This window comes from Neoarius graeffei, chromosome 10, assembly GCF_027579695.1.
Source record: "Neoarius graeffei isolate fNeoGra1 chromosome 10, fNeoGra1.pri, whole genome shotgun sequence".
Classification (NCBI taxonomy): domain Eukaryota; kingdom Metazoa; phylum Chordata; class Actinopteri; order Siluriformes; family Ariidae; genus Neoarius; species Neoarius graeffei.
In genome coordinates, this window is record NC_083578.1 from 44,242,899 (window position 1) to 44,258,419 (window position 15,521).

The 15,521-nt window shown below is 41.5% G+C and overlaps 1 protein-coding gene across 1 annotated transcript; it reads left to right on the top strand.

Moving 5' to 3' along the window:
• Positions 1 to 1,037: 1,037 nt before the first annotated feature.
• LOC132893516 (SCAN domain-containing protein 3-like) lies at positions 1,038 to 11,727 on the top strand. The gene is made up of 2 exons (XM_060932710.1): positions 1,038 to 2,459; positions 11,575 to 11,727. The coding sequence occupies exons 1-2, from the start codon at positions 1,038 to 1,040 to the stop codon at positions 11,725 to 11,727; spliced, it is 1,575 nt and encodes a 524-aa protein (XP_060788693.1).
• The last annotated feature ends 3,794 nt before the right edge of the window (positions 11,728 to 15,521 follow it).

Sequence of the window (15,521 nt, forward strand, 5' to 3'; positions counted from 1 at the left end):
ACTGTGAAAACACACTTACTTTGCAAAGTATTTAATTATTTTGCTGACACATTATCGAGCCTTATTTCCTTGTTTGGTTTCCTGATCCCTGATTTCCTGTTTCTCATCTTTGATTCTGCGGAATCTATGATAGCCTGTTTGTGCCTCACTTGACCTATTGCCTGTTTCGCTGTTTAACGATTTTGCCTGCTGTTCTGGATTGTTTACCTGTCTTCACTTATATTAATAAATGCACCTTCTGCACTTACATCTGTCCCCCAACCATCACAGACAGAATACTTCACACTCCCTGACAAAGAGAATGCGCATTCACCTGTTCATACATCATGTTCAGGAACAAACTAATGTTAATGGCACTAAAACAGCTACCATCAAATGGTGCCATTGGAGTGTTGGACTCTGACTTGACTCGGATCAATAGTGGACTCAATTCGGATTCGACTCAAATTTTTTTTAATGACTTGGACTTGACTCGGACTTGAACACTGGGGACTTGAGACTGGACTCAGACTCAAGGCTTAGTGACTCAACTACAACATTGATGACAACTCACTCTCCACTCCCTTTGGTCCAGGGCCACTTGCTCAAAGGTCTTAAATGGTATGTCAACAGCTTCAAGATTGCTCTTCAGTTTGCCCTTATACGGTAACTGAGCCATGGCCTTCCTACTGGTACATTCTTTTTACCACTGTATAGCTCAATGGTTCTTAACCTGGGGTGCGTGCACCCCCTAGGGGTGCGCTGGAGATCGCAGGGGGTGCACAGAATTTTGTTTGCAGCGAGGTTGTGACGTCACGTTACCAAAATTATATTTAGTTTAAGTCAATGATTACAGAATCCTAACAACACATCCTGGTCCACAAAACATTGCAAATATTATTTAAAACAAGTTGTGTCCCCAACATGTCATTTCTGAAAGTAGCCCTTTGTTTTGAGCACGAGCCAGTTGTAGGCATGCGTGTATTGTTGCCATGACGATTATTGACTCAGTACCCACACGCGCAGCTGTTTTCACTTGTTTTGTAATAATAAAAAAAATGTCCGAGAAGCGTAAAAGTTCTGCCGATGATTCGTCTGAATCAAAGAAGAAAACACAACAATACCACAATGGTTACCTTGAATATGGTTTCATTGAAGGCCAGGATCGTACTCGGCCAGAATGTGTATTTTGTGGAGAGAAACTTGCCAATGATAGCATGAAGCCGAGCAGGCTAAAGAGGCACCAGGAGACCAGGCACAGCCATAACATTGGTCAAAGTCGAGAATATTTCGAGAAAAAGAAACAGGTGGCAATCTCAAAACAATCTCAGGATATCAGGAAAGCGTTTGGAAGAGTAGGTAGTGATTTACTCGCAGTCACTGAAGCGTCATTTGACTGTTCGCTGTTAATAGCACAGACCAAAAAGCCGCACAATATCGGAGAGCAGCTAATCAAATCTTCGTGTCTGAAAATTGTGCAGAGGTTGTTTGGAGCTCATGCTGTTGACAAAGTGAAAACTCTACCCCTCTCGGACAGCACAGTCAAAGACAGGATTGACAAAATGGCTGGTGATTGCCAAAACCAGCTGCTTGATAAACTGAGAAATGTTGATTTCGCAATACAGCTGGATGAGACCACAACAGTCGCAGGCGAGTCCGTCCTCATTGTGTATGTGCAATATGTTGATGGTGAGGACTTGAAACAAGACATTCTTATGTCTAAAAATCTCGAGACAACAACAACTGGCAAGGATGTCTTCATGGCTGTGGACTCATACCTATCATCCAACAATCTGTCCTATGAAAACCTGGTGGCTTGTTGCTCTGACGGGGCCGCGGCTATGATGGGCAAAAACAAGGGATTTAACAGCCGTCTGAAGGAAAAAGCACCCCATTGTTTGATTTTCCATTGCATGCTACATAGGCAAGCACTGGCGAGTAAAAAACTGTCAGAAGACCTCAGCGAGACCCTGTCAACTGTTGTTAAAGTTGTCAACTTCATTAAAACTCGTCCAGGCAACAAGCGACTCTTCACCCAGCTGTGCGAGGATGAAGCGCATCAAACACTGCTGCTACACACAGAGGTCCGGTGGCTATCGCGAGGAAAGGTGCTTGTGCGTTTTATGGAGCTACAAGAAAAAATAAAGGAGTTCCTGAAAGATCACAATCGTCGACTGTGTGAACAGTTGACTGAAGAGTTTTGGATCAAAACGGCATACCTGGCGGACATGTTCTCGCTTTACAACGAGACGAACAAGCGAATGCAAGGACCGGAATCAAACATAGTGCATTGCAAAGACGCCCTGGACGCTTATGTGTGCAAACTGAATTACAGAGTGGAAAAAATGTCATCTGGTGAATTGCAGCACTTCCCACTGTTGCAGAAGCAGTCCGCTGGGACTGTGCGTGCGTCTTTACGCACCGAGTTCACGAGGCACATGAACATGCTTCGAGAGGAGATAAACAGCCGATTCGCGGACGTCAGTGAGTACCTAACCAAGGAATCGTGGGTGCTAGACCCTTACAATTCGAGCCTCGGGGACGTGGAATACCTCGGCTGTGAAGATGAGCTGTGTGACCTTCAAGCTGATTCTTTGGCCAAAAAATATCTACAAGAGATGGGGTACAAAAGGTTTTGGATTGTCAAAGGACAGTGTGTTGCTCCCAGATTGGCAAAACATGCACTAAGAAGGGTTATTCTCCCATTTAGCTCTACATACCTATCTGAGACGGCATTCAGTGCCCTTGTGGCAATAAAAACAAAAGCCAGAAATAGGCTTGATGTTCATCAGGACTTCAGGCTGGCTGTTACAAGCATTACACCAGATATCGAGTCCCTGGCCAAAAGTATGCAAGCCCAAGGTGGCCATTAGCTCATCACTGAATGACCTGAAGAGACTAATAATTTGTTTATAGGCCTACTAATTTGTTTATTGTCAATAGGCCTATTATCAGTGTTTTTGAATCATTCCAATATATCAGCAGCATTCTATTATTATTTCAATTAGCATGATCAGCAGATTCTTGTTCTTACAGTTATAATTTCTTGAAACATTTCAAAATGATAATAGGGCCTACTAATTTGTTTATTGTCAATAGGCCTCTATCAGTGTTTTTTAATCATTCCAATATATCAGCAGCATTCTATTATTATTTCAATCAGCATGATCAGCAGATTCTTGTTAACATTTTAATGAAAAACAGCACTGTTCTTATAGTTATAATTTCTTGCAACATGTCATCATTAGGCCTACAATGCATACAGCTCCTTTTTGTTACCGTCTCAGTGTTAGTTTAACAAAGTCACAAAATGGCATTTAAAAAACTGAATAGGCCTACACCTCAATAAAGGAAGTTTTTGCAAATAACAGTTTGTAGGTCATGTCTTAATTATATAAGGACGTACGTTGGTAGGATTTTTTTTTTTTTTTTGGGGGGGGGGGTGCGCGGCTTTTCTTAGGCACAGCCAAGGGGTGCTTTGGGGAAAAAAGGTTAAGAACCACTGGTATAGCTGACTGTACATGAGAACTTTAGGTAATCAATCATCACTCATTCTGATAACATGGCCAATCTATCATAAATGGGATTTGTTTGATGGAATTCTTCACTTCTTTTCGAGCTGGTTCAAGAGCAAGCTGGGGAAGTTCAGGACATTGAGGGATGGAAGCTATAACCTCTTCATTGGTAACAGAGGTAGAATTCAGCACAGTTTCAAAATGGTCTCTCCAGCACTTCATGATGTCACTCTTGTTCGTTAGAAGTGTTTGGCCATTGGAAACGAGCACAGGTGATGCTCAACTTTCTTGTTGACCATACACTTTCTTCAGACCATCGTAGAAGGCTTTAGAGTCCTTCTTGTCAGCAGCTTCTTGGAGTTTAGCAGCCTTAGCTCATCACCAAGCCTTCTTCATTCATCTGAGAGCAGTTTGAACCTTGTTTTTACACTTCTTGCGTACTTGTTTTTTGATGGAAGAGTTTTTGTCATTAATCCAGGTTCTGTGTGAGTCATGCATTTGATGGATTAGTAGCTGAACCTCTGTGTCATTGTCATCAAACCATTCCTGGTGTTTGCAAACTGGTAGACCCAGTACTTCTAGAGAAGTAGCATAAGCTGCTTCTCTTGGAGCTTTCCAGGATGATTCAATATCATCGGATATCTCAACAGAGTCAAGAGAAGATTCAAGCTGATTGCAGAGCTCTGTCTTTTTTGCACTGGATTTCAATGACAAAATGTTGATGTGCTTAGGTATTGATGACTTTTGAAGTCTCTTTCGAGCAACATGGAATGCGACCTTACTGCAAAGGAGAGCATGATCTAAAAGATAGCAGGTGCTATGGAAGGAACGTGTGATCTTAAAGTCCTTCAAATCCCATTTCTTTGTAATCACAAAGTCTATCATATGCCAGTCCTTGGATCTAGGATGCATCCAGGTGGGCTTGCAAAAGTTAGATTGCTAAAAGAGTCTATTGGTAATAGTGAGGTCAAATTCTCTACAACGGGAAAGAAGGCATATACCATTTGAGTTCATGCGACTGACACCATGGTGTCCTTACACACCACTCCATGATTGATGGTCAGTGCCAACTCGAGCATTGAAGTCCCCCATAAGGATGAGTTTATCCTTATGTTGAACACTTCTGATGGCATTGCAGAGTTGGTCATAGAAGTCATCCTTTACCTGCTCAGAGCTGGTCATGGTTGGGGCATAGCAACTAACTAGTGTGGCATTAATGTTGTTTTCTAGGCCAAGTGTCAGTAACATGTTGTGATCTGAGACACCTTTTGGCAGAGAAGTCAAGGATTTAGGTATTTCTGATTTGATGGTAAAACCAACACTTGATAGGCAGGGCTCTTCCTCACTTTTTCTGATCAAGAAAAAAGCATATCCCCTTCTTACTTCCTCTAACTGTGATGAACCTGCAAGCCATGTTTCACTGAGTGCAGTGATGTCAATGCTATATTTCTGCAGTGCAAGAGAGATGATTGCCATTTTGCACATGGGTGTGCACATTCCAAGATCTGAGATTAAATTTCTTGTTTCTGCACATGGGCCTGTGTTACTGGATAAACAGACAGCTGCAGTGGGCTGCCAAGTTGGAGAAGCGAGCAAGCAATATTTAGGGCTCCTTTTCTCACCCCCTTCCCAGATTGGGGAAAACAGTGCAATGTCTAAAAAGACTTGCTTTGTCACCATTGGAAGACATGGACAGCACAATTGCTCACAGGTTTGAGCTAGAATGGCCATCATCCAATGGTCACCACTGTGTAGAGCGCCAGTTAGAGACTTCCAGTAATATCCTTTACCTGTCCCCTTTGCCTTTACTCTCTCACCAGTGGACCTGTTGCTAGTTGATGGTGTGTGGAACTGACTAGTAAGCTGATGGACTACCACACTGGTGATTCATTTAAAGTGATGAAAGCTTGTGTAGGACTTTTTAGAGCTGCTGATAGCAAAGGATTGGTGCACATGTATGCAGCAGGACCCCTTGAACAACAGTTCTCATGCTTTATTGTCACAGAGTTTAAAGCAGATATACAGAACCTTTATTTTTAAATACATTTCTGAGTGGATAGTATCTCCATCCTTGACTCTTGTATGCTGCATTAATGGGAATACGTTTTTTTTTTAGAATTAAAATCGACCGCAAAGTTAGCATTTGAGCTGCCCCACTGAGCCAGCCAGCCCTGAGTGCATAATGTCACAGCAGTAACCAGTTTTAAGGCCAAGGCCTTTGACAGCTATAGACCAAAGTCATATAAATAAAAAATTATGGTGAAAGTAAGAAATACTGTGACCAACTTGCTCAACTAAGACCGATTTGACTTCACTGATTGTGGGTTGACTCTCATTAAAACAGGATAGGTGTTATAATTTATGCAACATACATGCATGCATATTCACTGAAATAGTGGAGCCAAAGATTAAGTGGTGGCAACTAAAAGAGGTTGAACATCAGAAGGAGTTTAGGGAAGAAATGAGATGAGCATTGAGTGGTGATGGAAGTCTGCCAGAAGATTGGGATACTACTGCTATACTAGTAAAAGAGGCAGCAAGGAAGGTGCTAGGGTGGTCATCGGGAATGAGGAAGGAAAACCAGGAGACATGGTGGTGGAACAAAGAAGTGCAGGAAATTATAAAAGAGAAGAGGCTAGCAAAGAAGAATTGAAATGATCAGAGAGATGAGGAAAGCAGGTGGTTATACAGAAAGATGAGACAGAAGGCAAAAAAGCAGTAGTGAAGGCGAAAGCAGATGCATACCATGAGTAGTACGAAAGACTGGAGACCAAAGAAGGAGAGAAAGACCTGTACAGACTAGCTAGGCAGAGAAACAGGGAAGTGAGGGATTTACAGCAGGTAAGAGTGATGAAAGATGTAAATGGAAATGTGCTGACAAAGAGACTGTATTAAGAACGTGGAAAGAGTACTTTGAGGATTTATTAAATGAGGAGAATCCAAGAGAGAAAAGGTCAGATTCGTTGGAGACAGCAAATCAGGAAGCAGAGTTGGTTAGTAAGGATGAGGTGAGGGCAGCCATGAAAAGAATGAAGACTGGGAAAGCAGTCGGACCAGATGGTATCCTGATTGAGGCTTGGAGATGTTTGGGTGAGACGGCTGTGGAGCTCCTAATGAGATTGTTTAATAAGATCCTAGAGAATGAGAAAATGCCAAATGAATCGAGAAAGAGTGTGCTAGTCCCAATATACAAGAATAAGGGAGATGTACAGAGCTGCAGTAATTACAGAGGGATACATTTGATAAGCCACACCATGAAGTTATGGGAAAGGGTATTGGAGGCGAGATTGAGAAGAGAGGTAGCAATCTGTGAACAGCAGTATGGGTTGATACCAAGGAAGAGCACGTCGGATGCAATTTTTGCTTCAAGAATGTTAATGAAGAAGTACAGGGAAGGCCAGAGAAAGCTACATTGTGTGTTTGTAGACCTGGAGAAGGGATACAATAGAGTGCTGAGAGATGAGTTATGGTATTGTATGAGAAAGTGTGGAGTGAATGAGAAGTATATTTGAGTGGTGCAAGACATGTATGAGAACAGTGAAACAGCAGTGAGATGTGCAGTTGGAATGACTGAATGGTTCAAGGATCTTCATCAAGGATCTGCTTTGAGTCCTTTCTTGTTTGCCATAGTGATGGATAGCTTGACGGATGAAGTGAGGCAAGAGTCACCATGGAACATGATGTTTGTGGATGATATTGTGATATGTGGTGAAAGTGGAAAGGAGGTTGAGTTGGGTTTGGAGAGATGGAGGCATGCATTGGAACAAAGAGGAATGAGGGTGAGCAGTAGCAAAACAGAATACATGTGCATCAATGAGAATGGGGATAAGAGTGTAGTGAAGATGCAAGGAGTAGATGTAAAGAAAGTTGGTGAATTCAAGTACCTGGGGTCAACTGTGCAGGAAAATGGGGGCTGCAATAGTGAGTTGAGAAAGAGAGTGCAGGCAGGGTGGAGCAGTTGGAGAAGGATTTCGGGAGTCATTTGTGATAGGAAAGTCCCAGCAAAAGTGAAAGGTAAGATATATAAGACAGTCATGAGACCAGCTATGAAGTACAGTATGGATTGGAGACCGTACCCTTAATGAAGTGACAGGAGGCAAAATTGGAGGTGGTGGAGTTCAGGATGTTAAGGTTTGCAGTGGGAGTGACAAGGTTGGACAGGATAAGGAATGAGCACATCAGAGGGACAGCACATGTGGAGAGCTGGGGAATTAAGCTAAGAGAGATGAGACTGAGATGGTATGGGCACATCCTGAGAAGAGATGCAGAGCATGATGGAAGGAGAATGTTGAGGATGGAGCTTCCAGGCACACGAAAATGAGGAAGGCCAAAGAGGACTTACATGGATGTGGTGAGAGAGGACATGAAAGTGGCAGGTGTGGTAGAGAAGGATGCAGAAGACAGGGAGCAATGGAAACTAAAGATCTGCTGTGGCAACCCCTAATCGGGAGCAGCCAAAAGAAGAAGAAGACATGTATACATTTTCACTGATAAAACATAAAAGGCTAATTAAATTATCAGATGAACTGAGAATCACATTCTCAAGCAAGTAAAATAATCTTATACTGGTAACTTAAATACACAATACAAGTTCTATGTATTAATCTAAATGCAGGTAAACAACATGTTGTTTTTGCTGTTTTGTATCCAAATGAGAGTTGGTGCTTACCTATCTGCGTTCTCACTTCTTGAAGGCTGATCTTGTGGCCATTTGGAAACAATCTGACTTTCAGTTGTTCGTTCAGTTCTCCATTCATTCACTTCTTCCATGTAAGGGTGAGATGGCAGCAATATCCAGCAGAGAAATCAGATGGCTGGTCCACTCATTCTCCATTTTCTCCATACTGAGTAGTCCACCATTACTGCTCGGCTCAGGCAATTACTAAAACCCGGGACAGGACGTTGCCGGTTTTAGCAACAACCGCAGGGAGGTCATTGCTCGAGCGATATGTCATGTCTTGTTCTCTCCCGGGTTTTATCAACAACCCTCGGCTCACACTCTGGAAGATCTGGTGCAACTGAACTTACTTTCCTTTTCTCATCTCATCTCATTATCTCTAGCCGCTTTATCCTGTTCGACAGGGTCGCAGGCAAGCTGGAGCCTATCCCAGCTGACTACGGGTGAAAGGCGGGGTACACCCTGGACAAGTCACCAGGTCATCAGAGTCCTTTCCTTTTAATAAATAAATAAAAATAAATACTTTCCTTTTCTTGTAGTTTTATTTAATTGTTGGTACTGCACCTTCTTTCAATACGGGCTTAAAGCCAACACTCCTCAACAGATCAAAGGTCTCATACGAGTCTTCAGTAAAATGTGCAGAGCAGAGGAGAGACCACTTCGTAGGTGCCCAATGTGCCCGTGAACTTCTCGCAAAACATATCCAAATCTTTGCAGTTTGAACATTCTTGGACCATAAATGCAACATAAATCCACCTTCTGTCGTATTGCTGCACCTGCCAGCATCACATCTACATGGCATGGCATGTAGGTAAATTAGGTAAAAATGGAAGATCGGAGTTGCAGTCAGCTCTGTGTTTTAGAATAGCGGAAATGGTGATGAGACCAATAGCCTTCCTGCTGTGACATTGCGGACATCAAGGTCATTCACTCAGACCACTAACTACATGAATCACTTTAATAGTAAAAATTGTGATATTAGATTTATTGTTAATGCTTAAAACTATTCCTGGGCCATTCTTGAGGTCTCAAGGCATTTATAAATGAAAGTGAGGCCAGGTTCTGTGTATCTGATTTAACCTCTCTGGTACTGCATCACCTAACACAGTAACACACCATGAGGTGGACCGCCAAAGACCAATACAGGGTTTAGAGTTTTCCTTCTCAAGAGGGTTGGTGGCTTAGGAGTGCCTGCGATGACCTTTACTCAGGCCTTTGGACTGTTAGGAGCAAAGACCCCCACACCATAATATACGAGAAATATATTACACTATAATGAATGTGTTGAAATGTATATTGCAGTAAAATTGGGTTGCACAAGAGAAATACGTATAACCATATTGCACACATGAAATATATTGCACTGTAATGAGTGTACTGAAATGTACAATGGTGCTTGAAAGTTTGTGAATCCTTTAGAATTTTTGATATTTCTGCATAAATATGATCTAAAACATCATCAGATTTTCACACAAGTCCTAAAAGAAGATAAAGAGAACCCAGTTAAACAAATGAGACAAAAATATTATACTTAGTCATTTATTTATTGAGGCAAATGATCCAGTATTACATATCTGTGAGTGGCAAAAGTATGTGAACCTTTGCTTTCAGTATCTAGTGTGACCCCCTTGTGCAGCAATAACTGCAACTAAACGTTTCCGGTAACTGTTGATCAGTCTTGCACACCGGCTTGGAGGAATTTTAGCCCATTCCTCCGTACAGAACAGCTTCAACTCTGGGATGTTGGTGGGTTTCCTCACATGAACTGCTTGTTTCAGGTCCTTCCACAACATTTTGATTGGATTAAGGTCAGGGCTTTAACTTGGCCATTCCAAAACATTAACTTTATTCTTCTTTAACCAATCTTTAGTAGAGCAACTTATGTGCTTAGGGTCGTTGTCTTGCTGCATGACCCACCTTCTCTTGAGATTCAGATCATGGACAGATGTCCTGACATTTTCCTTTAGAATTTGCTGGTATAATTCAGAATTCAATGTTCCATCAATGATGACAAGCTGTCCTGGCCCAGATGCAGCAAAACAGGCCCAACCTATGATACTACCACCACCATGTTTCATAGATGGGATAAGGTTCTTATGTTGGAATGCAGTGTTTTCCTTTCTCCAAACATAACGCTTCTCATTTAAATCAAAAAGATCTATTTTGGTCTCATCCGTCCACAAAACATTTTTCCAATAGCCTTCTGGCTTGTCCACTTGATCTTTCACAAACTACAGATGAGAAGCAATGTTCTTTTTGGAGAGCAGTGGCTTTCTCCTTGCAACCCTGCCATGCACATCACTGTTGTTCAGTGTTCTCCTGGTGGTGGACTCATGAACATTAACATTACTCAATGTGAGAGAGGCCTTCAGTTGCTTCGAAGTTACCCTGGGGTCCTTTGCGACCTCGCCGACTATTACACGCCTTGCTCTTGAAGTGATCTTTGTTGGTCAACCACTCCTGGGGAGGGTAACAATGGTCTTGAATTTCCTCCATTTGTACATAATCTGTCTGACTGTGGATTGGTGGAGTCCAAACTCTTTAGAGATGGTTTCGTAACCTTTTCCAGCCTGATGAGCATCAACAATGCTTTTTCTGAGGTCCTCAGAAATCTCCTTTGTTTGTGCCATGATACACTTCCACCAACATGTGTTGTGAAGATCAGACTTTGATAGATCCCTGTTCTTTAAATAAAACAGGGTGCCCACTCACACCTGATTGTCATCCCATTGATTGAAAACACCTGACTTTAATTTCACCTTCAAATTAACTGCTAATCCTAGAAGTTCACATACTTTTGCCACTCACAGATATGTAATATTGGATAATTTTCCTCAATAAATAAATGACCAAGTATAATATTTTTGTCTCATTTGTTTAACTGTGTTCTCTTTATCTACTTTTAGGACTTATGTGAAAATCTGATGATGTTTTAGGTCATATTTATGCAGAAATATAGAAAATTCTAAAGGGTTCACAAACTTTCAAGCACCACTGTAAGTTGCACTGTAATTAGGTTGCACAAAGAGGCATAATTGCTATAGAAATGCACTGCATATATTCTACTTAAGTTAGATAAAAATTACATGAAGAGTTGTAAGAGATGGGGGGATGAGGGTGAAGTAACGATACTTAGTGGTTGTACATTGTTGTCCTTTATTGTTTGTTACTGTTACTGTTATTGTCTGTTATTGTCCTGATTAAGAGCCCAAATGGCCTGAGGGAAGAAGCTCCTCCTCATTCTCTCTGTGTTGGCTTTGAGGGAGCAAAAGCATTTCCCTGACCTCAACAGAGAGAAGAGTCCAAGTTTGGGGTGACTGAGGTCTTTCATTGCCTTGGTCCAGCACTGCTTGGTGTAAATAGATTCCAGGTCAGGGAGCTCTGTGTGGATGATGTGTTCAGCTGATTGCACCACTCTCTGGAGAGCTGTCTGTCCTGCTTTGTGCTGTTCCCAAACCAAGTGGAGATATTTCCTGTCAGGATGTTCTCAATGGTACAGGAGTTAAAGTTCCTCAGCACCCTCGGAGGAAGATGGAAGTTTCTGAGACATCTTAGATGGAAAAGATGCTGGTGGGCCTTCTTCATCAGGGCAGTGATGTGGCTGGATCATGACAGGTCTTGTATGATGTGAACACCCAGGTGTTGAAAGTTGTCCACTCTCTCCACTGGGGTTCTGTTGATGTTGAGGGGCTTGCTGTTCCTCCCTTGCTTTGTGCAGAAGTCCATGATCAGCTCCTTTGTCTTGCTGACATTTAAGAGGAGCTTGTTGTCCTGGCACCAAATCTCCAGGTTGCTGACCACCTCCAGGTAGGCCTTCTCATTGTTATCGGAGATCAGGCCTACCACAACAGTGTCGTCAGCAAACTTGATGATGGTGGTGGAGTCTGATGAGGCTACACAGTCGTAAGTGCACAGAGAGTACAGCAGGGGTCTCAGAACACATCCCTGGGGGGCTCCAGTGCTGAGGGTGATGGAGAGGGAGACATGTTTCCCCACTCTTCCTACCTGGGGTCTGTCCGAAAGGAAGTTGAGGATCCACTGACATAGTAATGGGCTGAGTCCCAGATCTTTCAATTTCATGAAGACCATTGAGGGGATTACCGTGTTGAATGCAGAACTATAGTCTATAAAAAGCATCTTAACATAATTCCAACCAGAATCACTCATCACCACAAACTGGCTTTGTGTAGACAAACATTGGCCAACACTCCCACTTACATGACATAATGTACTGTATTTAAACTTGAAGAAATCATTGAGGGGTGACACTTATTTAACTGTATTTCCCTTATTTAACTGTGACCCTTATTCAACTGTATTTCCATATTGTATTTGCAATTGTATTTATATATTTGTCTTGGCGTATTGTTTTTTTTAATGTGTATCTTTTATTATTTGTATATTTTTCCTTGCAATCTTATTTAACTGTATTTCGTATTTGTTTAATTGGATTCGATTGAATTTTTATCTTATTATTTGTATCCTTTTAAGTTATGTATTCAACACCATTGTAAATGAGAGTCACCTCTCAATGCTTCCATCAAGTTTAAATAATTTATGTAATATAAGTGGGGTTTTTCACCAATGTTTGTCTACACAAAGACAGTTTGTGGTTATGAGTAAAAGCCTCAAAAACATCCATCTGAAACTTTGAATTACTCAGCCATCTTAATCATGCTTTTTGAGCCCAGACATCAGTGTGAGTCATCTTGTTCATCCAATAGATAATCCATTGCTAAAGAGCTGCAGAAAGATGTAGGAGTCCAGTGGTTGAGGAAGCCATTGCAGAGAGAGAATATTGCCTTTCTGTTTTGCAGAGTATAGTACACTGGAAGTAAGCAGCTGCTTTGGATGCTTTGCAGCACTCTGTATGTCAAGTGGCTCTCTTTCAAAGGGCTTCTCTGCTGGAAAGCTCTAATAGGAGCTGATCATAAAGTGCATATTGGAAACCATGTATCAGGCTAATGGGAAAATTTGCTGAGAGTATTACCCTGTCTGGTGAGATTATGCATAGGATTCAAATCAAATGGTTAAGCAGATTTTTTTTCTTTGACATACACTCAAATTACTAAGCCAGCAAAATAGGTTTTCCATGACATTCAGAAGAAGGGGATGTGAGGAAAAATTTAAAAGCAAATTGAATAATATGGATAGATCTCATTTGTTCACCAAAAATGGGAACTTAGAAGTGACTACACCAGACACAGCAACTCACTCTGTTCTGTTTACTTGGTAATTCAGTTCATGTTTTTGCATGATTTTCAATAGATTTCATAACAAAACACCAGCAATCCAAACCCTTCACCCCTGAAAGCAAGCTCAAGGTCAGGCTGGTTAATCTAACATCCCTAAGGATCGAGCAGGAAGAAAACAAGAGACAAGCAACCACAGCACACAGAGCTGTGACTGACAATCAGTGTCTCCATCAGAATATCTGATCTTGTACCCAAACACTCCACAGCAAATTAAGGCTAGGCTGTATAGCTATGAAGTAGAGGTCACTTTAGTTTATAATATGTAGATGGATGAGGTATTGGCAGTGGCTGTAATGTAGTGTTATGGTCTTGCTTTACTTTTTACAAAATATGTCTTGTGTTTGTGTCTGTTAAGTAACAATATGTCAGCTAACTAAAAAGCAAGAGACATTCTTTGGGAACACAATTAAAAAAATCTACTCTTATTAATCCCTCATATATATATATATATATATATATATATATATATATATATATATATATATATATATATATGAAAAATAGCCAGAACTCTTCCACCCTCCTTCTTCTCCCCTCTCCCTAGTCATTCCCACTCAACACAGTTCAGGGACACCAAGAGCAACAGTTCCCCATGTACACAAGTCACCTAGCAACCAGCACACTGGGACAGGACAACAGCACAAACTGAAGCTGAGGAAGCACTCACACAAGCCCAGCAAGCCTTGCGCGCGTGTACACACACACAACATTTGTATTGTGAATAATTCAGAAAAAAAATACCTCAAGGGTCTTAATATTTATATGATCTGAATTCTAACAAGCAGTTTTGCTGTGTTTTTTTGAAATGTACATGAATTATTGTGTATTGGGTGGAATCTGTGCTGGCCATGCATGTCCAGGTCCACACAACTCCTTGGATTGTGTTGGGTTACTCTCAGATCATATGTGTCAGACTGTTGTTTCAATTTGTAGTCTTTATACCACAGCTGACCTCCTCTTCCAGCTCAAAGGATCAAGTGTGATTGCTCATAGAATATATCCTCTATCCAAGGGCTTGCTGAGGTGAGAGAGGCTTCTTGCCCAGGTCACTGGTTAAAGTAGTAGAGAGAGAAGTAAAGAGAAGGAAAATTATTTGGGTTTTGGTGCCACTGAATGGTTCAGGCTGAAGGAAGGTAATGGACAGAAGACAAGATACCATCAATGGGGTGGGGGGGGGGGGGGGATTGAAGGGTCTCCAGGCTAACAAGCAAAGTACTTCTATCTTGTACAGGGTTGTAAACCAAGTATGATTTAACCTTGATTGTCTTCATCCATCAATAAATAAAATAAAATAAATAAATCTAAAATAGTTTAGCTCTGAACCACTTTGGCTTTACACTCTTCAGGAAAAATCAAATAGATATTTTACAAGCTACATTCATTTTCTCAGGTTTAAAGGCCGAGACACACAGCCGATCACGCATAAATCACGTATAAATCACGTATAAAGTTGGCTTGTGCGTGATTGTCAGTGGAGAAATTGACCATTTTTTGGGGGTGTGCGTGGTCGAAAATCACCGATTAATTGCGCATGAACTACGTACAAATCACTTACAATCACTTACAAATCACGCACATCAGCGCATAGGGTCAAAAGAGGGACAATTTCTGGTTTTTACTGATGAACACTCCACGCATAAACTGCATATGAACCACGTATAAGCACGCATGAACCGCACACTAGCACTGATGAACGACGCATAGAGCGCGCATGGATCACGCATGGATCACTTATGATACACTGATGGCTAGCGAACAGCGGGCGTCACTATCGCATCCGCTCCGCGCACAATAAATAGCCTGCAGTTACGGGACATCTCTTCTCTGAGGGTTCATGCTGGATGTGTACCCCTTGGCAGCAAGGACAAGACTGGCAAAAGTTCAAGAAATGGTTGCTTTTATACGGCAAAAATCATACGTGAGTTGTTAGTGATACATAAGTGATTCATAAGTTTTTCATAAGTTTTTTATGCGTTTTTGTAAGTGTTATATAAGTGTTTTATGCGTTAATACTTTTTTGTCAGTGATTGTCAGTGGATATCAGTGAAATGTACGTGTTACTACAGCAAGACATGCGTGATATGTGCGTTATTC

Coding starts and splice junctions, on each gene's coding strand:
- LOC132893516 (XM_060932710.1), top strand. CDS start 1,038: ATGTCCGAGAAGCGTAAAAGTTCTGCCGATGATTCGTCTGAATCAAAG. Junction 2,460..11,574: donor TAAACAGCCGATTCGCGGAC/GTCAGTGAGTAC, acceptor TGATGTGTTCAG/CTGATTGCACCACTCTCTGG.